The sequence below is a fragment of the Tamandua tetradactyla genome, chromosome 16, assembly GCF_023851605.1.
Source record: "Tamandua tetradactyla isolate mTamTet1 chromosome 16, mTamTet1.pri, whole genome shotgun sequence".
NCBI classification, from domain to species: Eukaryota; Metazoa; Chordata; class Mammalia; order Pilosa; family Myrmecophagidae; genus Tamandua; species Tamandua tetradactyla.
Window position 1 is genome coordinate 3527308 of NC_135342.1, and position 26485 is coordinate 3553792.

The 26485-nt window shown below is 39.1% G+C and overlaps 1 protein-coding gene across 1 annotated transcript; it reads right to left on the minus strand.

Annotated features, from left to right (window-relative positions):
- Positions 1 to 359: 359 nt before the first annotated feature.
- NLRP8 (NLR family pyrin domain containing 8) lies at positions 360 to 25958 on the minus strand. Its single transcript, XM_077133376.1, is given in 11 exon segments — positions 360 to 622; positions 877 to 992; positions 6914 to 6991; positions 8289 to 8331; positions 8334 to 8440; positions 19053 to 19083; positions 19086 to 19216; positions 24460 to 24833; positions 24835 to 24900; positions 24902 to 25886; positions 25888 to 25958. Coding segments are annotated over 11 exon segments (2265 nt in total).
- Between the last annotated feature and the right edge of the window lie 527 nt (positions 25959 to 26485).

Genomic DNA, 26485 nt, shown 5'->3' on the forward strand with positions numbered 1-26485 from the left:
CAGCAGCAGATAGCAAGTCCACCAGTAGAGTTGTCAGGGTCACCTGAGCCTACCACGGACCAGGAAAGTAAGAGTGTCAGGGTCTGGCATTCTTTTTCAATCCTTGTGAAATCCTGAAGGAGGAGGGTGCCATCCCAATTTTAAAGATTGGAAAACTGAAGCTGAGAAAGGCAAACAAACTTGTTCACAGCAACAGAGCTGATGCATGGTAATAGCAAACTCAAGAAGAAAAGGTGGAGAATTTAAAATCAGTCAGGAGAATCCAGGACATTTTTTTCCCCATTAGGTAAAAGCAGGAGCTGAAGTTTAAAAAGCAAAAAACTGGAAGCTATAAATCCCCAAGAAAAGAGAGCTTGATGTTAGCAACATCTGTCACCATGTTTTAGGTCCAGGGTCTCGCCCTTTACAATGAAATTTTCCTGGAGGATCGTTTTAGCACAGGTAACCTCATAGAGACTTAGAAGGAGAACTTTGCTCTCCATCTTTGGTTCCGAAAGGCTCCACACAGAGCATTTGCTTCTGGATCCGCTGTCATTCTTGGTCAAGTCCAGGTACCTCAGGCTTTGGTTGTTGAGGCACATGGCTGCCATGGCCTGGCTGCAGAGGGTCATGAGCAGGCACCCTTCCGGTCTGCAGGGTAGACAGTCAGCAGAAAGCAGCTACACCCCACAGCCACAGAAAGCCAAGACACTGTACCCTGACGGGAACTAGGACTTTCACCCCAAATGTTTCACACGCCTACGATGATCATCCCATTGGGTGCTAGCAGTGTCTATCAAGAACAGGCTATGAGATCCCTAATTCCAAAAAATGATGAGAGGGTTCGCAATACAACTGTCCTGACCTCAAATGTAGGCCCCATGCAGCAGGATCAGCTTTCATCATCCTTCAGGCTATAAAGCCCAAGGTCTAGACTTCTCAGTCTCTTATTTTTATAAAGAGCAGAGGCCATATCCTGACAGTAAGCAGAGGTCAGAGCACACTTCCTCAGCCTGCAAAGAAACACATGTAAAGAAACACCAACCAACAGACCTTTAAGTTTTACCTCTTTCCCACCTCTTTTTATATAACAGCTTTATCAATATATAATCCACATATTATATAATTCACTCAAAGTGTACAAATCAATGTTTTTTTAATTTTAAAATATTTTAAATACCACAAAACACCAAACAAATGCAAACATTCTTATTGTGATCATTCTGTTCTACATATATAATCAGTAATTCACAGTATCATCACATAGTTGCATATTCATCATCATGCCATTTCTTGGAACATTTGCATCTATTCAGAAAAAGAAATAAAACAAAAACAGAAAAAGAAAACAAATTTTACATACCGTACTCCTTACCCCTCCCTTTCATTGATCACTAGCATTTCAAACTAAATTTATTTTAACATTTGTTCCCCCTATTATTTATTTTTATTCCGTATGTTCTACTCTTTTGTTGATATGGTAGATAAAAGGAGCATCAGACACAAGGTTTTCACAATCACAGGGTCACATTGTGAAAGCTATATCATTGTTCAATCATCATCAAGAAACACGGCTACTGGAAAACAGCTCTACATTTTCAGGCAGTTCCCTCCAGCCTCTCCATTACATCTTGAACAACAAGGTGATATCTAGTTAATGCATAAGAATAACCTCCAGGATAACCTCTCGAGTCTGGAATCTCACAGCCATTGACACTTTGTCTCATTTCACTCTTCCCCCTTTTGGTCGAGAAGGTTTTCTCAACCCCTTGACGCTGGGTGTCAGCTCATTCTAGAGTTTTTCTCAATTCCTTGATGCTGAGTCTCAGCTTATTCTAGGATTTATGTCCCTCATTGTCAGGAAGGTCCACACCCCTGGGAGTCATGTCCCATGTAGACATGGGGAGGGTGGTGAGATTGCTTATTGTGTTGGCTGGAGAAAGGGGCCACATCTGAGCAACAAAAGAGGTTCTCTTGGGGGTGACTCTTAGGCATAATTTTAAGTAGGCTTGACTTATCCTCATGGGGTTAAGTTTCATATGAACAACCCCCCAGACTGGGGGCTCAGCCTATAGCTTTGGTTGTCCATACTGCTTGTGAGAATATCAAGAATTTAACTTGGGGAAGTTGAATTTTCCCCCTTTCCCCCTAAAGGGGACTTAAATCAGTGGTTTTTAATATATTTACAGGGTTGTGCAACCATCACCACAATTCTAGAACATTTTATCAGTCCAAAAAGAAATTTTGTACACTTAGCCATTATTCTCCAACTTCTACCCTCGGCTTCTGACAACCACTAAGCTACTTTCTGTCTCTACAGATTAGTGATTCTGGGATTTCCATATTAACCAACTGTACTATATGGGGTCTTTTGTGACTGGCTTCCTTCTCAATGTTTTAAAGTTTTGAAGGTTCATCCTGTTGAGTTATGACTCAGCACTTCATTCCATTTTATGGTTGAATAATATTCCACTGGACAAATATACATATTTTATTATCCATTCGTCAATTGTCTGACAGGGGTTGTTTCCACCTTCTCCCTATTATGAATGTTTTCCTGTAAACATTCGTGTACAAGTTTTTGTGTACACATATATTATCATTTTTCTTGGGCATGCAGCCTAGGAGTAGATTGCTTAGTTCATATGGTAACTATGTTCTGCTTTTTGAGGAGCTGCCAGACTATTTTCCAAAGTAACTGCACCATTCCTGCTTCTTTTTGGGAAGCTAAAAGTGTCAGTGATTCAGGTATTTTGTGTCACTTCATGCATTTAAAAAATATTTATTGAAATCAGTTATGTTTCAGGTATTGAATTAGGTGATGAGAATTCACACAAATTGCCTCCCCTCTCACAGCTCATATTTTAATATGAGACAAAAAAAAAGATGTAAATAAGGTAGTTATGGGTTCAGTTGTGCACTAGTTAACCAGCTCTCTGAAACAGACAAGGAGCCCTGATTCGTAGTGATTACCAATTGCTGTGGTGTAAACACTCTCGCCATGGCTGATTTTAGGCCACCAAAATGAGATCAATGGATTGGTTGGGAAGAGACTCACACAATTGGTTCTCAAGGGCTCCAGTATACCACTGATTGTGATAAACATTTAGAGGGAAATGAACACAGCAATAAGATGGAATGTATGCTGGAAGGGGTGAGTGAGTTTGGACTGCTTTAAATGGAATGGCCAGGGAAAGCTTTTCTGAGGGTGAGCCCAAGACAGGGTGCAAGAAATTAGCAAAGACGGGGCAACAACAAGGGACCTAAAGTCACCACCTCCTGCAGATTTAAATATCACTTAAATAACATCTATTTAGATATACTGCCTATTCCCCAAAGCACCCTGAAGTTTCTCTATGGGAGCACTTATTGCATTATATCATGCTTGCCAGTTCATTTACCTATCTATATCCTACATCTCCAAGTGAACGCTTCCCAGATTTGTGGCTCCCTAATGAGAGAAACTAATAGGCTAGCACATCAAAATCTTTGCAAAATGAAATATATTAAAAAAAAATTGGGGTGCATCCTAAGTAGTAAGGGTATTTTTCATGGAACTCTTATTTCAGTTACACACAATACATTGTCCAGTGTGTGGTAGTCAAGGTGTTGACACAAATATTGTGATTTTCTCTTTCCAAGAACATTTTTTCAGACTCTTGAATTAGGCTGTGATCATGCTACTTGCTTTTTCTAATAAAAAGTGTCTGGGAGCTTAGAGTCAGTATGGGATTTACCATTCTCTTTTCCTAAGCTGTGGGCAGAAATATTCCAGACAGTGGCTGCACTATTACCCTTGGTCCCAGAAGAAGAATAATGTCACAGGCATGTAGCAGGAGAGTGTAGGCACGGAAAGAAGAGTTTGTTATTGTAGCAAAACCTACCCTGATCCTGACTATTACATTGTGTTTTAATATGAAGTTTGACCAACTCTGCTCTAGACCACTGGTTCTTCACCGAGAATGATTTTGCCCCAAGGGAACATTTGGCAACATCTGGAGACATTTGTAATTGTCACCACTAGGAGATCCTACTGGCATCTAGTTGTTTAATGGCAGGGGTGCTTGGAGAGGCTAGAGTTTCTCATCTTTACACTGTGGACATTTTGGGCTGTATAATTCTTTGCTGTGAGGAACCATCCTGTGCATTATAGGATGTTCAGTAGCATTCCTGGCTTCTTCCCACTAGATGCCACAAGCACCCTCCCCCCAAGTTATGGCCACGAAAAGTATTTACAGATATTTCCAAATGTCTCCTGGGAAGCAAACTCACTCCTGCTTCAAAACTATTGCTCTAGATTCTAAATTACCTTGGGGTAAGGGACTGGTCTGCCTTAATCCTTTTCATACCCTTAAGACCTACACAGGGCCTGACATGTGGTAGACACTGAAAAAAGTCAAGGTATAGAATAATTTCCCCTGAAAGGAATTTCAATGCACTGGGCTAGAAAAACATGGTAATACACTACTGAGCTTTTTTCAACTGAGGGACAGTGTGCAGCTGAGATAGGATGAGCAGAAGGGGAGAAGAAGGTAATAATTAGGCAAAGAGGCAATCAGAAGTCACTGAGAAATCATGCAGATTCTATAGTACAGTGAACATCTGGACTTATTTGCAGGCACTATCTAGCATCTACCACCTTCATACTTTTGTGGAATCCCACATTGTGTAAGTCTTGTATGGAGGCAGGACAGGCCTTTCCCCTCGAATGTCAAAGGGGACAGAGCTTCCCTCCTGCTATCCCTACACCTGGGGCATAGGCACATGACCTAGATGCACTCACCTGGAAACTGAGAGTTTCTTTCTTTTTTTGTAAAGCTATGACATCATGAAAGGAGGATAACATCATCTAACCATTGAATTCTGCTAGATGTTTGTGGAATGACCTGGGAAAATTCCTTAGTTCTTGCCCTCTTTCTAACTTTCCTCCAGTTTCTGAGCCTGTGAGCTCCTTCTATCCACAAAATATCTTCTCTGGCTCTCTCTCTCTTTTTGCCTGACCTACTTACATTTGGTTTCTGCTTTTTGCAATAGAAACCCTGATTGACGCTTTGGTTGGGATCATTTATAGAAGTGCCACACAGCTCGTCTTCTTAGTCATAGTGACACAAGACCCTGTGTATATATACGTTACTACAATAACGTGTGTTTTTTTTTTAAAGCACCATGACATTTAACCACAGGTCCATTTTTTGAAACTACTGGTTGACATCACCATAAGCACCATGGACATTTCTGGGTCCCCTCTCCATTGTTATTGTTTTGAGAGTCCTGCATCCATTTCCCTTTTCTAATGTCCCCCTGATTTTCTTTCATTGAATGAACTTTTCTCCACAAATGTGATGTAAAGTTTTCTAGAATCAGGGGCTTTTCCTTCTGGTAGATATGAAGTCACTATAGAACTTCATAAGGACCTCCTTCCCTAGAAGGTAAATTGTGGTTCCTTCTTATTGGCCTCTAAAGCTCTCTTGATTCATGCTTACCTATAAGCCCACTTCTCCAGTTTCTGCACGATGCCTTAACCCCTAAGACAAGACAGGAAATTCCCCTTTATGTAGACTTGACTCAGTTTATTACTTTTCATCAAAGAACTGTTACTGATATGGCAGGTGAAATTATATAGACAATCATTATACCTGTATTGACAGGTCTATGTACTTATCTTTGAACTTGTCACATTGAAGTGAAAGATGAAAATAGAACAAAGCTGCATTCAGCATGTTGACTGCTATGATGTTTGCATTCCCCCTTCCCTTCTTCATAACAGATGCCCAGTTTTGTTCAGAAAACCCCATTTCTCATAAGGCCCACATGGCTCAGAAGAAGCTGACTCTGTCTGCACTGGCTGATCTGACTGATATAAGCGTGACTGCATCTCCCAAGCCTTGGATTTGTTCATAAATGGGCATGTAACCTTTTATGCTAATGAGACCCGAAATGAAGTCTGTGCGTGCTTTTGGAAAAGTTCTTTCTTATTCATCTAGGACCTATGAATATTGCTGTGGGTAGATTAAGTCCTAGGATGGCTTAAGATGTTGTTATTAAATTTTTTCCGAGGATGAACTGTGCATGAGAAAAAGATGGCTGAGCCAAGATGACCTCAGTGTCCAATCAAGAAGACTGTTTACCTCTAAATTTCTGGTTTTATGAGCCAACAAATTTCTTTATTGTTTAAGACGGTTTAAGTTGATTATCTGTTAATAATAGATGAAAGCATCTCGACACCTAAGGGAAATCATTTAAAGAATTCATGATGTAGTAGAAAAAATATTAAACAGGATATCATTTTTATTCTTGTCCATACTGCTGAGCTATTAACATGACCCGCTTCCTAAAGTAGCAAACTAGGTCATATTAAATCATTCTGGCCTCAAAGGCAGAGGCATACCACTCACTCAGAATATCTAGGACTTATGGGAACACTTTAGATCAGAGTTTCGTAGAGTCTCCGTAATTTTTTCATGTCACAATAGTTCCTCTTTGGATTTTGCATTGTACTTACTCTCACGAAAACAACTGCTGAAAATCCAACTTTGTAAAGTTATAACAATATCAAAAGGAATGTAGTGCGCTCTAATATGGAAACTAAACTACCCTGAGCTGGTAGTTTTCATGGTGCTGAACAGATTTCATCATCCCTTAAATTTAAATTATCCTGTAGTGCCCCTGTAAATTCACTCCTTGTTGCCTTGGCACACAGTTTGACATTTCTGCCATTACACAACGCGTCTCTGAAACTTAAATAATAACAACCCTCTTCTTTACTATACTTTCCTCTAACATCAGCGCAATGCCTAATGTGTAGTAGGCATTGCATACACGAATATGTAACAGGTTCTCTCAATCATTCTATTCTGTTCAAGGAGATTTCAAGAAGAAAATATTTTGAAACTTACACCAGTCTCGGTAGAGGACACTTTGAGTGTTTTAAGGCTTCCCAAAGGGATGAAGCATCCCTTCATCCTTCAATGAATTTTCTGCCAAGTTTAGATGGGTCAGCGTCTTATTACTTCTGAGATAAGAGAAAAGAGTTTTTACGAGAAGACTTTGTGAGGTCTCAATTCTCCAACCTGTTGGAGGATAACACTCAGATGATGCAATTGTAGTCATTCTCATGACTGGGTTTTCCAAATTTTCATTTGGGCTCTCCTTCTGAATGTAAAAGCTTTATTGTACCTCTGTTATTATCTCTTAGGGTTTCCAGGTTTTAGAGGAAAGGGTAGTGTCTTTGATGTGAGCAAGGTAGGACAATGGAATTGGGGATCAGGTAAAGAATTATATAGAGGGCTTAAGCTAGAGAAGGAATAGGTCAGCAAGACCAAAGAATACATAACAATGTGGAATATGACCTAAGTTAGAAAAATAATTCCAAAAGTTAAAAAAAAAGAAAGATGGGTTAAATACGTGAGCAGGCAATATACTTGAGAGAAACCCAAATGAACAGTAACGTTATGAAAAATATGTCCATTAGTAATTAAAGAAACGCAGATTAAAACAAGATAACATTTCATATTCAACAGAATGGTGAGACAGTAACAAAAATACTGTCAGTAACAAGAGTTGAATGAGTATTTGGAGTGATTGCACATTTCAAACACACTGCTAATGGGACTACAAATTGGTGCAAACACTCTGGGAATACACTTGGCGAAACTGAAGACAAATATTCTCCATGGTCAAACAATTCTATTCTTATAATTAGTGTAGAGCTGACAACTAGAAGAAGCCTGAGCCTTAATTGAGGGTAGGAAGGATAAATACTGTGGATAAATAAGATTGCATATTTATGCAATATATTATCATTCAGCAGTGAAAAGGAATTAACTACAGAAGCAATTATACATAGATGAGCACTAAAATGTTAGTCCAGAAAAGAGCACATAGAAGGTGATGCCTTTCATGTAACATTCAAAGCAACACAGAACTATGTGATGCTCTGTGTAAGGATAAATAAGAGCAAGGGATTTGATGAACCCTATTCAAGATAGCTTTCCTGGGGGATGGACTGATGCAATCAGTGAGGAGGGAAAACAGTACTGGTGAGATTCTATTTCATAAACTGGCTGATGGGTGCATAGGGCTCATTATAATTTTACATTCCAGGATATCTGTTATACATGTGTATGTTTTATACAGGCTATATTTAATTATACACACATACTTTGTTGAAACTTTCTTTGACATAGCTAAATGATTATATGCATCAGAAGACTTATGTTTGTCCATATATATCCCCCATTACTCCTTTCCTCCCAGAAGCCTTACATCTTCCAAATGCATGAACACCACAACCAACAAAGGAGACGTACGATAGCTTCTTCAGTTGACATTCTGTCTGCTGCAAGGCCATTGATCATCCAGGGAACTTATCCTCAGCAAAAGAGGTTTCAGGTGTGAGTTGTCCTTGAGAGCCCAGGCAATATTGCAACAATGTTCAGGGGTGACTGGGAAGTCTTCCAGCCTGTGGAAGACAAACACAACCACACACCCACAGCCTCACATTCTTCTTCTTCACAGAAGATCATTCTGGGGTTATTTTCATCTTCCCCAGCCAGTAAATCTGCATCAGGTTCAGCATCTTATCCCCAAATTATCAGTTTGGAGCTATGACCTACTGAATGGGTTACCAATTGGGTCCTATGTCCCAGGGACACTATGCAGCCTTTAAAATACAACTCCTTATTTAATTTATTCATCCAATGACCCTAGGGTGTATTTAATGATCTAGTTTTTAGATGGAGAACTGTAGAATCAGTAATGCTAATTAACCTTTCCTAAGTTGCACAGCTGCCATCATGTCAAACTAGGTTTCAATATGAAATTTGTTTGCTTATGAAGACCTTTAGAAAACCATGCTGTACCAGCTCCTGGTTCTGTAAAATAAAAGCAATAATGGGCAGAGAATACGCAAGATTTATTCAGCTCAGATGGATATAAAGGGGTACAGTTGGCAACTGGTCACAAGCAGAGAGGCCATACAGATTTACTTGAGGGAATAGAACTGATTGAGTGGGGGCTCGTCAGTCATATGTTGGTTTAATTTTGGAGTAAAAGAATCCCTGATGTGCAGTGTTCAGTGATTTCTGTAGTATAAATACTCTTGCTGGGGCTGATCTCAAGCTGCCAACGTGATGTCACTGAACATGGAGGTGGGAAGAGATGTGCAATAGCACATCATTATCTAGTATTTCTACCATATAGTCATAATAAACAAAATAACCTCAAGAATCCTGATTAGGGGTTGGCAATCTATGGCCCATGGAACAAATCTTGTCTTCTACCTGCTTTTGTACAGTCCATGAGCTAGGAATAGTTAAAAATTTCTTTTAAATGGTTGAAAACAATCGAAAAAATATGACATGAAATTTTAATTTCAATGCCCATAGGTAACATTTTATAGGAACATAACCACACCCATTCATTTATAGAATGTCTAGGGCTGTTTTAGGGCTTCAATGGCAGAGTCGAGTAGTTGTAATAGAGACTTCATAGTCTGCAGAGCTGAAGATATTCACTAGTTGGCCCTTTTCCAGAAAACATTTGGTGACTCCAGGCATCAATAATAGCAAAATGTAGAAAAATAATTGGGAAGGGTTAAGTTTCATTACCTTTGTTTTTAATATAATCTATTGCATGGTAAATTTATATGAGCTCATTTCCTGCTGCTTATACCTTCTGCAAGTCCATCAATGTTCGAGGACCCTTGCTGTGCAATACAGGCTAAGAACTGAGGGCATGACTCAGCTCAGCTTCCCTAGTTGTTGCCCTTGTGAAAGTCACTTAAACTCTCTGAGCCTCAGTTTCCAGGTCCACAGGAAAGAGCACCTGGTATCTTCTCCTTAGGATGGTAGTGAGAATTATTATAGATGGTGCATGAAAAATGCTTGCTATATAGTAGGCATTCAGTACATGGTAGCTAATAATAACTGTTATAGTAATAGGAGACAGATGGGCTAAGGAACTGGCCACAGAGTGGGTGACATCCTCTGGGCTGTTTCAAGGAAGAGACTAGTGGTTCATATGATGAATTATTGGGTTTCTGGGACTTAAAATCCTAAAGAGATGAAATATGGTGCAGTGGCTAAGAGAACTGATTCTGGAGCTAGATCATCTGGTTTAAATCTAGATTCTATTACATACTAGTTGTGTAACTTGTGCTCCAGTTTTTTCATCTGTGAGATGGGAGTACCTGCTTTGTAGAATGGTTGCATGGATGCACAAATCACCAAAGGCAGCTAAGAATGTGGTGAGCACTGCCTAAGTTTTTGCTGCTGAAAATAATGTTTCAGTGAAATGCTTGTACATTCCTCTGGATATCTGTATATGGATTTGTCTAGGATGAATTTTAAAAAGTGGAAGTTGGGGTCAAGGCATACAAGCATTTTTCTTTTATTATAACCTATCAAATTACAATATAAAAGTCTGTCTCATCTTCCTTCCTCAATGCAAATCTTATTTCCAATTCAGCTCCGACATTTACTCTTTGGAGAAACTTTCCACCTACAGGGACCTACTCATGTGACTTATCACAGAAGCATGGTTTGGTCATGGAGAAGATGGAATGGAGAACATTCTCCCAAGTGTATTTGCTGCAAGAGCTTAGAAATATTATGTAACTTCCATGGTTCTCATTTTCTTCCTCCATAAAATCATCATGATAGTACCTACCTCAAACCACATGAAGTGCATCTAGCAGACGTGAGGAGGCCTGAGAGTAATGACTATTATAAAGCATGTATTCTGTTTTGGGTACTGTTCTAAGAGCTTTGCATATATGACTTCATTTGATCTTTCCATAATTATGATCATTTTACAGATGGGTACACTGAGGCACAGCAGGGTAAGGTGTCAGAAATCCAACCATCCATTATATGAACCACTCATTTAAGGACAAAGAGCTGGTAACTGGTGGGACTTTCTGACTCGAGTCCATGACTCACACACCACGCCCTCATCACTCATCGTTGCTACCATACTCTCAACCCACTAATGTCCTTCTAGACCTCCCATCGCAGGTTGGACATGGTACATGAGTAGAGAGAGAATGAAGAAGCTGATGGGAAACAGACTATTCCTGTTTTTTAAAAAATTTTTTTATTGCACAGTATAACATATATACAAAACAAAGAAATAAAAAAGCAATAGTTTTCAAAGCATTCTTCAACAAGTAGTTACAGGACAGATCCCAGAGTTTGTCATGGGCTACCATACACTTCTCTCATATTTTTCCTTCTAGCTGCTCCAGAATGTAGGAAGCTAGAAGGCTTAAATAATTTTTTTATCATCACAATTGACTTTTTTCCTTCTTTTTTGGTGACAAATAACATGTATACAAAAAATCAAAACATTTCAAAGCACAGCAACACAATTAGTTGTAGAACATATTTCAGAGTTTGACATAGGTTACAATTCCACAATTTTAGGTTTTTACTTCTAGCTGCTCTAAAATACTGGAGATTAAAAGAGATATCAATTTAATGATTCAGAAGTCATATTCATTTGTTAAGTCCTATCTTCTGTGTATAACTCTACCATCACCTTTAATCTTTCCATACCTCTCATTCGGGTTGTTTGGACTATGGCAATTCTAAATTTTTGATAGTGGAAGGGAGTGTCACTAATATGGGGTAGGGAGATGGAACTATCTGACATTCTGAAGCTGGGCCCTCTATGTTTCAGGATTTATCTGGACCAGGGACCCATCTGGAGGTGGTAGGTTTCTGAAAAGTTACTCTAGTGCCTGGAACCCTTGTGGAATATTATATATTGCACTAGGTGTTCTTTAGGATTGGCTGGAATGGTCCTAGTTGGGGGTTGGCAGGTTATGACAGGTAGCAAGGTCTACCTGAAGCTTGGGTAACAGCAGCCTTCAGAGTAGCCTCTTGACTCTATTTGAACTCTCTCTGCCACTGATACTTTATTACACTTCTTTCCCACCTTTTGATCAGGATGGAATTGTTGTTCCCACAGTACCAGGGCTGGATTCATCCCTGGAAGTCATCTCACACATCACCAGGGGGACTTTCACTCTTGGATGTCATGTCCCACATAGCGAGGAGAGCAGTAATTTCACTTGCAGAATTGGGTTTAGCGAGAGAGAGAGGTCACATCTGAGCAACAAAAGAGGTCCTCCAGAAGTAACTCTTAGGCATTCTTATAGGTAGTCTAAGCTTCTCTGCTACCTACATAAGCTTCACAAGAGTAAGCCTCATATCAAAGGCATGGCCTACTGATTTGTGTGTCCCTAAAGCTTGACACAGTATCAGGGGATTCCCTGGTGGTAAGGTTTAATAGTTCCTTTTTCTCCCATCCCTCAAGGGACTTTGCCAATACATTTTTTTTAATTTTTAATTTTTTACCAATACTTTTTGATTATCTACTTAATATACTCTAGGATGTATCCAGGCATTACAGGATTAAAGGACCTCTTTCTTATTCTGGGCTCCCTGTGTTTCAGTTGTTAAAATGAGGTCTACAGATAGGTTAAGTTAGATTATGCACTGCAGAAAATTTCAGTTCCAAACTAATTAAACCTCTCTTCCTTTGGTCTCAAAGAGTATGTGTGGTTCCAAAATATAGACACTGTCTTCCTTACCTTTGTGTTCTGAATTACTTTAGCCCCAACCTGATTGGCCTCATTCTTATCTCTAAATGTCAGGTTATATATATATATGAAACAGCCTCTTGCAATATAGAAATAATAATCACTACTCTGGACTTCATGTGTCTGCTCAAAAAGCTTGCAGTCTAGGCCCCTGTTTTCTTATAAGCATTTTCTAAAGGTGACCATACCATTTGTGTTCTTTTGTTTCTGGGTTATTTTGTCTCACCAAATGTCCCACATGTTCATTCACACCATTGCATGTCTCACAACTTTGCTCCTTTTTGTAGCAACACAACCTTCGTTCACGAATATACAACCTCATTCACCAATCTTCTTCTCAGTCAGTGCATCCTTCAGCCATCTGCATTCATCAGCCATCATGTATAGGGCCCAAAGTCCACAGTCCATCGCCATTCTCAATTTTAGATAATTTCATTGTTCCCAAGAGAAAGATAACCAATAAACACACCCTCGCCAAATGGGAAATCTAAACTTTCTCTTAACTCTTGTCCCTCCCCCATTATTTACCTTTGCTGTGGTAGTGCTGATATTTTCCTTTTAAACATAATCCATAGCATGCAATAGCAGTTTTCCCCCTGTACGCTGGATTTATACACTGTTTGTACACAACTCATATCTTTGAAGTAATTCTTGCAAGAACTAATTTATATCTCTATTGTTAATCAGTGGGACACGTAGATCTATTCAACCCCTTTCAATCTTGTTCATTTTCAATATGGTAATATTACTTACAGACCTACTAGAGAATCACCTTCACTCCTATCTATTCCCTTACATTGGAGTTCAACCTCGTTAGCTAACAGTTCACCCATGTCTAGGTTTTATGTATTTCTAAGTCCCCTATATTCTGTATTATAAGACTGATTATACCTTTATGCTTGTCATAAAACTGGAATTATACAGCATCTATACTTTTGTGTCTCACTTATTTCACTCAGTATTATGTCCTCAAGGCTCATCCATCTTGTCATGTGCTTTGGGATATCATTTCCTCTTACTGCTGTATAATATTCCATCATATATATAAACCACATTTTGTTGATCCACTCATCTGTTGATGGGCATCTGGATTATTTCCATCTTTTGGCGATTGTGAATAATGCTGCTGTGAACATTGGTGTGCAAATATCTGTTTGTGTCAGTGCTTACAGCTCTACTGGGTATATACCAAGTAGTGCTATTGCTGGGTCAAAGGGCAACTTGATATTTAGTTTCCTAAGGAACTGCCAAACAGTCTTTCACAGTGGCTGCACCATCATGCATTTCCACCAGCAGTGCATAAGTGTCCCAGTTTCTCTACATACTCTCCAACATTTATAGCTTCCTGTTTGTTTAATAGCAGCCATTTTTATAGGTGTGAGGTGATATCTCATTGTCTCGATCTGGATTTCCCTTATAGCCAGTGAAAATGAGCATCTCTTCATGTATTTTGACCCATCTGTATTTGCTCTTCAGAAAAATGCCTATTCATATCTTTAGCCCATTTTATAATTGGGTTTTTTGTTCTTTTGTTATTGAGCTGTATGATTTCTTTCTTTTTGCAGAAAATCAAACCTTTTTCTGATATGTGATTTCCAAATATTTTCTCCCATTGAGTTGACTGCCTCTTTGACTTTTTGACAAAGTCTTTTGAGGTGCAGAAGCATTTGATTTTGAGGAGTTTCTATTTATCTATCTTTTCTTTTGTTGCTTCTGCTTTGGTGTAAAGTTTGGGAGATACCTCCTATTACTAGGTCATGAAGATGTTTCCCTACAATTTCTTCTAGAAGCTTTATGGTGCTAGTTCTTCTATTTAAGTGTTTGATCCACTTAGAGTGGATTTTTGTGTAGGTGTAAGATAGGGGTCCTCCTTCATCTATTGGCTGTTGATATCCAGTTCTCCCATACCCAATTATTAAAAAGACGATTTTGTCCCAGTTCAGAGGATTTGGGGGCCTTGTCAAAAAACAGCTGACCATAGATTTGGTGGTCTATTTCTGCACTCTCAATTTGATTCCATTTGTCAATGCTTCTGTCTTTGTGCCAGTACCATGCTGTTTTAACCACCGTGACTTTATAACAGGTTTTAAAGTCAGGGAGTGTTAATCCTCCCACTTCGTTCTTTTTTTTAGGTTGCTTTTAGCTATTCTGGGTTTCTTTTCCTTCCAGATGAATTTGGTAGTTAGCTTTTCCAAATCTTTAAAGTAGGCTGTTGGAATTTTGATTAGTACTCTGTTGAATCTGTACATCAATTTTGGGGATAATTGGCGTCTTAGCTACATTTAACCTTCCTATCCATGAGCAGGGAATGTGTTTTCACCTATTTAGATCTCCTTTGATTTCTTGTAGCATGTTATGTAGTTTTCTGTGCATAAATCCTTTACAGCCCTAGTTAAGTTCATTCCTAAATATTTGATTCTTTTAGTTCCTATTTTGAATGGATGTTTTTCCTCAACTGACTCCTCAGCTAGCTCATTGCTTGTGTATAGAAATGTTACACATTTTTGCACATTAATTTTATATCCTGCCATCCTGCTGAATTTGTTTATTAGCTCAAGTAACTTTGCTGTAGGTTTCTCAGGATCTTCCAAGTATAGTATCATGTCATCTGCAAATAATGAGAGTTTTACCTCTTCCTTTCCAATTTGGATGCCTTTTATTTCTTTGCCATGCCTAAGAATAGGCAGGACAAAGATTGCTTTGACTGCTCTAGCTAAAACTTGTAGCACAATGTTGAATAATAGTTGTGGCAATGGGCATCCTTGTCTTGTACCTGATCTTAGGGGGAAGGCTTTCAGTCTCTCTCCATTGAGTGCAATACTGGCTATCAGTTTTTCATATATTCTCTTTATCTTATCGAAGTAGTTACCTTTGATTCCTATCTTTTGAGATGTTTTTATCAGAAAAGGATGCTGAATTTTGTCGAATGCTTTTTCATTATCGATTGAGATGATCATATGACTTTTCCCTTCCAATTTGTTAATGTGCTGTATTGCATTAATTAATTTTCTTGCGTTGAACCATCCTTGCATTCCTGGCATAAACCCCACCTGGTCATGGTGTATAAATCTTTTAACAAGCTATTGGATTTGATTTGCTAATATTTTATTGAGATTTTTTGCATCTATGTTCATTAGGGAGACTGGCCTGTAGTTTTCCTTTTTTATAGCATTTTTACATGGTTTTGGTATTAAAATGACACTAGCTTCATAAAATGAATTAGGTAGAATTCCTTTTTCCTCAATTTTGTTGAAAAGTTTGAGTAGGATTGGTCTTAGGTCTTTCTGGAATGTTTGATAAAATTCCCCTGTGAAGCCATCTGGCTCTGGACTTTTCTCTGTAGGAAGATTTTTGATGACTGATTGAATTTCTTTACTTGTGATTGGTTTGTTGAGATCTAATTCTTCCTGAGTTAGTGTAACTTGTTTGTGTGTCTGCAGGAATTTGTCCATTTCATCTAAGTTGTCTAATTTGTTGGCATAGAGTTGTTCATAGTATACTCTTATGATTTCTTTTCTTTCTTCACAGTCTGTGATAATGTACCCCTTCTCCTTTCTGATTTTGTTTATTTTCATCCTCTCTCTTTTTTTTCTTTGTCAGTCTTGCTAGTGGCCCATCAATTTTATTGATTTTCTCAAAGAACCAACTTCTGGTTTTATTGATTCTTTCTATTGTTCTTTTGTTCTCCCATTCATTTATCTCTGCTTTAATCTTTGTTATTTCTCCTCTCCCATTTGCTTTGGGTTAGTTTGCTCTTCTTTCTCAAGTTCCTCCAGGTTTGCTGTTAAGTCCCTAAGTTTTTCTCTTTCTTGTTTTTTTCATATAAGCATTTAGGGCAATAAATTTCCCTCTCAGCACATCCTTTGCCACATCCCATAAGTTCTGATAAGTTGTATTCTCATTTTCAGTTATCTCCAGATAGCTACTGATTTTTCTAGCAATTTGTTCTTTGACCAACTGGTTGTTTAAGAGTGTGTTATTTAATCTCCATGTATTGTGAATGTTCTTGTTCTTTGGTGGTTATTGAGATCCAGCTTCATCACATTGTGATCAGAGAAAGTGCTTTGAATAATTTCAGTGTCTTAAATTTATAAACACCTCTTTTGTGCCCCAGCATATGATCTATCCTGGATCTATCCTCTAGAATGTTCCATACTAGAGAAGAATATATAACCTTGTGCTTTGGGGTACAATGACCTATATATGTCTGTTAGGTCTAATTCACTTATCAAGCTATTTAACTTCTCTATTTCCTTGTTGATCTTCTGTCTGGTTGTTCTCTCTATAGAGAGAGTGGTGTATTGAAGTTTCCTACTATTATTGTTGAAATATCTATCACTCCCTTCAGTTTTGCCAATGTCTGTCTCATGTACATTGGAGCTCCTTGATTGGGAGCATAAACATTTATGATTGTTATATATTCTTGGTGAATTGACCCTTTAATTAGTATATAGTGTCCTTTTTTGTCTCTCATGATGTCTTTACATTTAAAGTCTATTTTGTCAGATATTAGCATAGCTACTCCTGCTTTCTTTTAGTTACATCTTGCATGGAAAATCTTTTTCCAACTGTTCACTTTCAATCTATTTGTATCCTTGTGTCTAAGATGAGTCTCTTGTAAGTACCATGTACCTGGATTATGTTTCTTAATCCATCCTGGCAATCTGTATCTTTTAATTGGTAAGTTTAATCCATTAACATTCAAAGTTATTACTGAAAAGGCATTTCTCGAATCCTCCATCTTATCTTTTTAATTTTATTTGTCAGATCTATATATTCTTTTACCTCTTTCTCTTTGTATTAGTTAAATTTCCCTTTGTGGTATGCTTCAATTCTGTGCCCTCCTCCAGATCTCCCTCTCCTGTCTTTTTTTTTCAGCCTGTAAAACTCCTTTTAGTATTTCCTGTAGGGCCAGTCTCTTGTTGAAAATTTCTTTCAGGACTTCTTTGTCTGTGAAAACTTTAATCTCTCCCTCAATTTTGAAGGACAATTAGGCTGGTATAGAACTCTTGCCCAGAAGTCTTTATCTTTCAGGATCTTAAATATATCATACCACTGCCTTCTCACCTCCAGGGTGCTAGTTGAGTAGCCTGAACTCAGTCTTATTTGGTTTCCTTTGTATGTAGTAGGTTGTTTTTCTCTTGCTGCTTTTAGGATTTCCTGCTTCTCTTCAACATTTGACAGACTGATTAGTGTGTGCCTTGGGGAAGGCCTCTTTGGATTTATTCTGTTTGGAGTTTGATGGGCTTCTGTGACTTGTATATTTATGTACTTTATGAGGGTTGGGATGTTTTCCCCCATTATATCCTCAACTACTTTTCCTAGCCCTTTACTCCTCTCTTCTCCTTCTGGGACACCAATGATTCCTTTATTTAAGCTTTGTTTTGTCTATCATTTCCCTGAGATCCATTTCAATTTTTTTCCTTTTTTTTTTTTTTTTGCCATTTGCTGTTTTGAGTCTTCAAAGTCAGTTATTCTGTTCCCTATATCACTTATTCTTTCTTCTGTTTCTTTAGGTCTGGTGTTGTGTGTCTCTAGTGTGGTTTTTATTTAGTGAACAGGGTCTTTAATCTCTGTGATTTCCAATATTTTTCTATTTATTCTTTCAAATTCCACTTTATGCTCTTCTGCTGTCTTCTTGATCTCCTCCTTTATATTATTTGCCACACCACTTATTTTATTAAGTAGAGTTGTATGAATATCTTCAATTAGTTGTTCCAATGTCTGTGTCTCCTCTGGTGTTTTAATTTGGTCATTAGGCAGGCCTATATCTGTTTGCATTGTGATATGCGTAGTGATCTGCTGCTGTGTTCATGGCATGTAAATATCTTGGTTGATTTATTTTGGGAGTTGATTTCTTTCAGTAGTCTAAGGCCTTGTGTTTGTGGGATGGTTGTACAGCAGGGAGCAGGACATGGGGTGGAGCACTCAGTAGGGTGATTTGTTTCGGGGTAGGTATGGGTCCAGGTTGGGGATGTTACATTGATGCTTGTAAACGTGGGCCCCTAGTGGCCAGGGAGGATGTAGCTGTTCGGCTGCACTGGTCTGGGGGGTGTAACCCTGGTGTGTGCTGGCCTAAGGCACAGCGCCCTTTGTGTGCATGTGTAGAGCTGTGGCATTAGGTGGGGGCACCTGGAGTATGGGGAATGGGAGTGGGTGACAGGCTTCATGTGTGTGGGGTGAATTGTGGGTCCTGGGACTGCTTTGGTGAGGGTGGCGTGCCCAAGGAATGTGGCCTGTGTTACTTTCTAGTCCCCAGCTCCCATCTGTGCACTCCCACGGGCTCCGCACCTCTGCCCCAGGCTCCAGCTTTCAGCCTCTCAGTTCCTCGGTCTCTGCAACCAGGGCCACCTTATGTGGTGCAGAAGGCTCTCCCAGGGCAGCTGCACTCCTGAATCACTGCCTCAGTTGCCCTCCCGTCCCTTCTCTAACTTATCTGTGGAACAAGGCTGAGCTCTACCTACCTCACAGTAATTTTTGTACTTTACATTGAGGATGTTTAGTGCCACAGAAAGAACCTTCACAAACACAGGCTTGAAAACTATGTTCGTCACGGCCCAGGCTCCCAAATCTTCATTTGTCCAGAATACAGAATAGAAGTCTTGCCAGCAGAGGAAGAACCTAACATTAGGTCTTCCAGTTTAAGGAAATGGTAAACAAGGAAAATGGCTCATTGGGAGAGTTAAATTTAAGAAGACCTACTAGAAAGAGCAGGGCTGGTGTTCCCTGCCCTGGCCAGAGTCACAGAGCTCTTTGTAACTCTGAGGGTCTCCCTCCATAGAAAAAGGCCCCAAGAAGCCATCACAAGACTTCTCATTTCATTCCAGAAAGATTCATGGCCTTCAGTAAGGGCACCTATATTTTCCCAGAAACTCAAATAAGAGTTTTTAATCACTTGGGATTTTGTTTGGGAAAGAGGTTGAATTATATATATATTTTATGCTAGTAACATATATGTAACACAAAACTTCCCATTTTAACCATTTTTAAGTGTACACTTTAGGGGTATTAATTGCATTCACAACGTTGTACTACCAATACCAAGATTTTTTCAAAACCCCAAACAGAAATTCTGTACCTATTAATAATTCCCCATTACTCTACTTCTGGCTCCTAGTAATCTTAAATCTACTTTCTGCCTCTATGAATTTGTTTATTTTAGATACTTTGTATAAGTAGAATTATAATATTTATCTTTTTGAGTCTGTCTTATTTCACTCAACATTGTGATTTCAAGATTTGTTCATGTTGTAGCATGTATCAGAACTGCATTCCTTTTACAGCTGAATAATATTCTATTGTATGTTTCTACCACATTCTGTTTATCCAGTCTTCTGTCCATGGCCTCTGGATTTGTTTCCCTCATTAAGTCTTGCATCATACATCCTTACTCTCCAAAAATAAAATGTTTATTTTAAAAAGCCCTATTTAGGATCAGAGCATGGGAGAAAGAAATATTTTTGGTACAGCATAGCAGCAAAGGAAATTCCAGAGCAAGACCAGCATAGAATGTAGTTTGGCTCTGGAAGAACCTTCTGTTTCATCCCTCCACAGACTGTCCTCTTCAGAAAGGCCAACCAGGAGGCATGCATGAGGATTTTTCTTGCAGCATAAATAAAGGGCTGGAAACAAGCCACATATATATTTAGGGGGAAATGTTCTAATAATATACATTATATCTATTTTAGGAAGAATTCTCATTGAAGAAGACTGAGTAATATATAAATATTAAGAGATTTCTAAGACACGATGTGAAAAATGCTATTTTCACTTTATAATATATTTATCCTTTTTTCTTTAAAATAAAATCCCATAAAATAAAACCCTATATTTATACAGACATCTATAAATGAAAATACATAGGAATACTACACCAAGGCCCTCCCAGAACTTCCATGCAAGTTATTAATGGGATAAACAACATGAAAGAAATTTGTTGTCTCTAACGGGTTCTCCTAAACTTTGGCCTTCACATTTTTCAGCTTCAAATCAAGACATTGCGATTAGAGCTTGGAGGTCTTTGTTGGGAAGACCGATATGAAACACCTACTAGAGCATCAAGCTCTTGGTGTCCATTATTCCCCCACTTAAAAGTTGTTCAGGGGCTGGAGGATCAACCATGGCACATTGTAGAGCAGACTGAAGTTGTGTATGTAAGTCAGGACCAGACGTGGACAAACCTTGTCCTGTGTTAGTTAATATCTGAGTAAATGAAAATCAGTACATCTATGAAGTGCTAAGATTCCTTAGAGAACAATTTGGTGAGATCTATGTGGTAGAGTTGAAGATGCAATACGTGTAGCCTGTGATCCAGCAATTCCTTTCTAAGAATGTGCCCTAGAGCAGGGTTGGCAAACTTTTCCTGCAATGGACCAGATGGCTTTGGTGGCCAGAGGCTTTGTGATGACTTAATTCTGTCATTCTAGCATGAAAGCATAAAAAATATGTAAACAATCAAGCATGGCTGTATTCCAATAAAAACCTATTCACAAAATAAGCAGCAAGCTGTGTTTGACCTGAGCTGTCATTTGCTGAACCCTGCTTCAGAGAGACTCACATGAAACTAAGGAGACCTGAACATTTTTGGGGTGATAATGAAGGAAGGAACATAACCTAAATGCCACTAACAGTCAAAGAGGCCAGCTTTTAGTAATCTCGTCATACATTAGACTAGTAGATGGTGTGTGAAAAGAACAGGAGAGCTACACACTGATATGCCTAAAATGCATGCAATCTCTTATGGGAGAACATGAGTCTGGAAGAGGTTGTGACTTTTTAAAGAGGAACTCTCACAGAATGGGGAAAACTTTAATTACACATCTGAAAGGATGATGCCCCCCAACCTGGGAAATCAGTCTAATTGTCCACCTCATTTAACTCAATCATAGCCATTGAGATCAAATTTCAGCCAGTTTCAATTGGCTGCATGATTTTGGAAAAGTTACATCATCTATTTGATCATCAGTGCATTGCACATCAAACAGTGACATTAAGAGAAATAATTCATGTAAAGCAAATACTTGCCACCATGCCTAATACCTGGCATGTGCTAAATAAAATTCATCCTATATGAAACCATATAAAAAACAAGTAGTCAGTGAATTCTGCCACTTCTTATGAGACACAAAAAGAAAAATATCCACCATATTTGACAAAATGAAGATCTTCCAAAGATGTTCAATTGTGAAGTGGGGATAAGAATTCCATTAAAGATAATCGCTTATATTTGTTGAGTACTAACTGCAGAGCCTGGACTTGTTCAGTGTACATATTAGCGTTCTCCAGGGAAACAGAACTGACCTAACAGGACATGCATTATATAGTTATAATATATAATATAATGAAATTTATTATAGGAATTGGCTCAAATGACTATGGGGATTGTCTGAGTTCCACAGGCTAGGCCACAGTTTGGGAACTCTGGTGACAGTTTCAGTGAACTCTCCAGGAGAAGCTGGATACCTGAAGAGGAGATGGAAATCCTTCTGTGTTGCTTCCTGTTGAAATGGAGCTTGAAGGATATTAAGGAATGATGAGAAAGAAAGAAAGGAAGAAGGAGAGAAAGAAAGACACAGACGGGCTCAGGGGGTCTGAAGCATGAGTTTACTTCAGACAGACTTCAGACAACTTTATTCTTAACCAGATCCTGGTTATATACCACAGGATGACAATAGGCATGCATGCATTTCCTGAGGGAACAAAGTTCTTATCTTTCAGTGTTCTTCCTTCATACTTAAGATAACCATTTAGGGTAAACAAACATTCTCTTCCTCCTAGACTGTCTTACATAAATCAGATAACATAAAGCAGCTTACTGCCGCCACCACCCTAATGCCATCTACTCCCAAGTAGTTCTGCAGGTTTTATGTTAATCCTATCTCCTACACTTCTGACTGCTGAAATCCTCAGTTCTCCCTTTAAGGCCCTCAACTGATTGGATAAGGAAACTCCTGCCTTTGCTGAAGGCCACCTTTGTTCATTACAGATGTAATCAGCTATAGCTTCAATCAACTGGCTAATGATGTAAATCCACCAAATACCCTCACAGTAATGGTCAGTCCAGAGTTGACTAGACCACACAACTGGACACCATAACCTGGCCAAGTTGACACTTGAACGTGACCATCACAGAGTATACCACATTTTTGTCTCATTTTATCTCCAACACATGAGGTATGTGGCTTTTTAAGATTGCCTTTTTTTTTTATACATGGGCAGGCACCGGGAATCGAACCCGGGTCCTTGGGCTTGGCAGGCAAGCATTCTTACCTGCTGAGTCACCGTCCCCCGCCCTGCTGAACCACCATGGCCCACCCATAGATTGCCATTTTATTGATAATCAAACAGTGACCAAAAATGTTAGGAAACTGAAGACAGTTAGTGACTTGAAGAGCAGGAGAACTCAAGTTCTTAGTCATGGCACCAGAAAACCCTCTCATATTAGAGTAGGGGATAAGGAAGATTACAGTGAATAGAATTAATGTTTTCATGTTGCTTGTAAGAAAGGAAGGAGGGAGATGTAAGAATAACATGTTGGGGAAGTGTAGTTGTAAATTATTTCTTCCCATGATTAATGATGGAAGAGATGTTTTTACACTCAAGACTGACCCCTATTCCCTCCCCCATGCTCCAGAATCTGTGCTATCCAATATGGTAGCCACTAGTCAAATATGGCTATTTAAATTTAAATTTGAATTAATTAAAATAAAATATTGAGTGCTTCAGTCACATTAGCTACATTTCAAGTACTCAATAACATCATGTGCAAAGTGGCTCCTGTATTGAATGTGCAGATATAACACACTTTCATTATCACAGAAAACTTTTGGACAACACTTCCCTAGAGCCTAAATTCCTTATGGCACACATAAGTAGGGGTTGTAGATGAAGCAAAGTCCATATATATGTGTGGGAGGAAAGGGCATGTAGCATAGAGACGAGGAGGGTGAACAACTTGTCATGGCTTGCCTAGGGTTGTCCCAGATTTAGCACTGAAAATCTCACATCCCAGGAAACCTCTCAGTCCTGGTTTTAAAACTGAAATTCCTATGTCTGAAAAACCTCCTCAGTCCCAGGCAAATTGGGACTGTTGCCCACTGTAGATAAGTACTTGTGTGTGGTAGGATTGTAAATGGTGCAGCCCAAACTGTGGAAAACAGTTTAGCAGTTCCTCAGAAAGTTAAACCTAGAATTACCGTATGACCCAGTAGTCCTAGTTCTGGGTAGAATCCTAAAAGAATTGACAGCAGCAATGTGAAAAGATTCTTACATGCAAATTTCATAGCAGCATTATTCACAGTAGCTAAAAAATGGAAGCAGCCCAAGTGTCCATCAATGGAGGAATGAATAAGCAAAATGTGGTCCATATATACAGTGGAATATTTGGCTGCAAAATGGAATGAAGTTTTGATATATGCTATATAGGATGAATCTCAAAGATATAATTTCGAGTAAAATAACACAGACAAAAGGATAAATATTGTATGATCTCATTGATATGAAAAGCAAATTCACAGAAACAGAAACTAGATTACAGGTTACCAGGGCTGGGGGTGGTGTGATGAAGTTAGTTAATGGATGACACTGATGGTATCCCAATACTGTGGTTGCAACGAATGCCATGGAGCTGTATTCTTGAAAGTGGTTAAAATCGGAAATTTTGAGTTGCATATATTTTGCCACAATAAAAGTAAAAATAGAAACAAATAAACAAACCCAGAAAGATTGTGCAAACGAGACCTTGGAGGAGATCAGAAAGGTCTGGAAACTTATGGGCCTGGTCCTTAAGGAAAGGGGACAGAAGCCAAACACCACAGACTCCGTAGGCAAGGCCCCTGGATAGGGTTTACTGCCAAGGAAGAGATTAAGGCACTCACCTATGGGAAGGTAAGGAATCCATGTGGAACTTCTGCCCTTTGATACTCAGTGTCATCTCCTGCAAATGCTGGCAGTGCCTAAGGCAGAAAGCAGAGACTTGCATGTCTGTCTTCTTTCAAATCCTCAAAGTAGCTTTACAATAATCTTTCAGGACCTGACGCACAAATGCCTCCTCCTGGATTTCATGCAGACAGTAGAATAACTGTGGGACCCCCCAAGCACAGAGGAATGGATTCCATTCATGTACTAGGGCTACGGCATTCAACAACTTCTTATTATTACCCAAGGACAGCTTGCATCCAAATGTCTGCTCTACCGCCAAAGCATGCATGCCATTTAAAAGGCCAAAAATGAAAAGCTCCATCCCAGCAAGGATAGTTATTGCTTCCTTCAGGATTTGCTATTAGTTGCTTGATATCTCCATGGTCCAAAAGACTGAAGACTCTGGAATCTTCGTGGGAAGCAGAGAATGTACGAGGGAGCAGAAAATTCTTGGAAACTCATGTGGGCAAAGGTATAATGGTCTTTATTGTCTTCAACCCTTTGAAGAGTATTCATGCTGAGAAAAGTAGCAGTGCCAGTCTCATCCAACTTGGACTGCTCAAGGTCTTCCTTATTGAACACTCATCTTTTGTCCCACATGGCCTTTGCAGCCAAATGACACAGAGCATTCAGTTGTTCTTGGACAGTCTGCAAGCCAGGGTTTCCAGCTCTGGTTGGGAACAAGCTAGAAAGATACTAGATGAACACAGCTGTGGAATTTGGACACATCTGTGTGAGATTTGCTCCTCTTTCTATCAACTGTTTCAGACAAGAGCAGACTATCCAGCAAACCATGGGGGTCCAGCACATGAAGAGTAACCTGTCTCCCATTACCAAATGCAAGACTTTACCCACCTCAATGTTGCTTCTGAGATATGTATTGAAATACTTGTTTGTTTCATCTATAGTAAATTTCCTAAGTGTCACAAGAAAGGGGAATTTCAGCAAGGGTTTAAGTTTCTCCGAAGATGCAAACCTCATCAAGATCAATAATGTTGTTTCAGGAAGCATTCTTTTGCACAGCAAACTGCCCAGAAGAATGGACCCAGGCAACTTCTGGCTCCAATTTTCACTCAGTTCAGCTTGCCTTTCTTCAAGGGTGAATGTAAGTTCCTCACAGCCATCAAAGAGGAGCAGAATATGATCTGGTTTGGACATAATTTTTGAGAGCGAAGCCCGAGATCCAGGCCACTTTTTCACAATTAGCTCAGAGAAGCTCTGCTCAGCTACCTGGCTCACTTCTTGGCAGTGGAAATAGAAAGCATACCAGAACTTGTAGGAGTAGAACTTATTTTCTGCCCATGCCAACATCACCTTTTTGGCTAGGGTTGTTTTTCCAATCCCGGTATCTCCCTTCAGGATCAGACTTGAGCTATTTTCACCAAGGTCTTTTGGGAAGGAATAAAAATGGTATGCATTTCTTGTGTCTGTGTACCTCTTGGTAAAAGAAATCCATGTGGCTCTCAGGCCTTGCTCCATGGGGAGAAATACTTATCCACATACAATTTGTACTCCTGCATGTTATCTGTATTATTGAGATGGGAGAAATTTAGGGTGCAGCCATCAGAATTATTTTTGAGAACTAATAGAAAAATAAGGAAACTAGTTTTGATGTCCACGTTAAGTCCTATGATAGACTGGCCTACATTCTGCACCAATTAAGAAGCTGTAAGTAACATAAAATGCAACTTAAGGTGGCTTAAACAAAGTAAGGAATATTTTTTAACATAAGAAATATTGGGTTGTTGAGCTGTTGAGACTGATTCAGTGGCTCAGCAGTTTCAGAGTCAGGATCACCATGATTCTTCTAGCTTCTTGCCACATGGGTATAAGATTGCTGCTGTAGCTTCAGCCATGTTATCTGAATTCAAAGCAGAAATGTTATCTTAATTCAAAGCAGAGATGATGGGGAGAAGCCAGCAGCTCATGTCTGCTTTTATCAGTACGAACAAAAACACCCAGGAGACTCCTAATTGTTTTTCA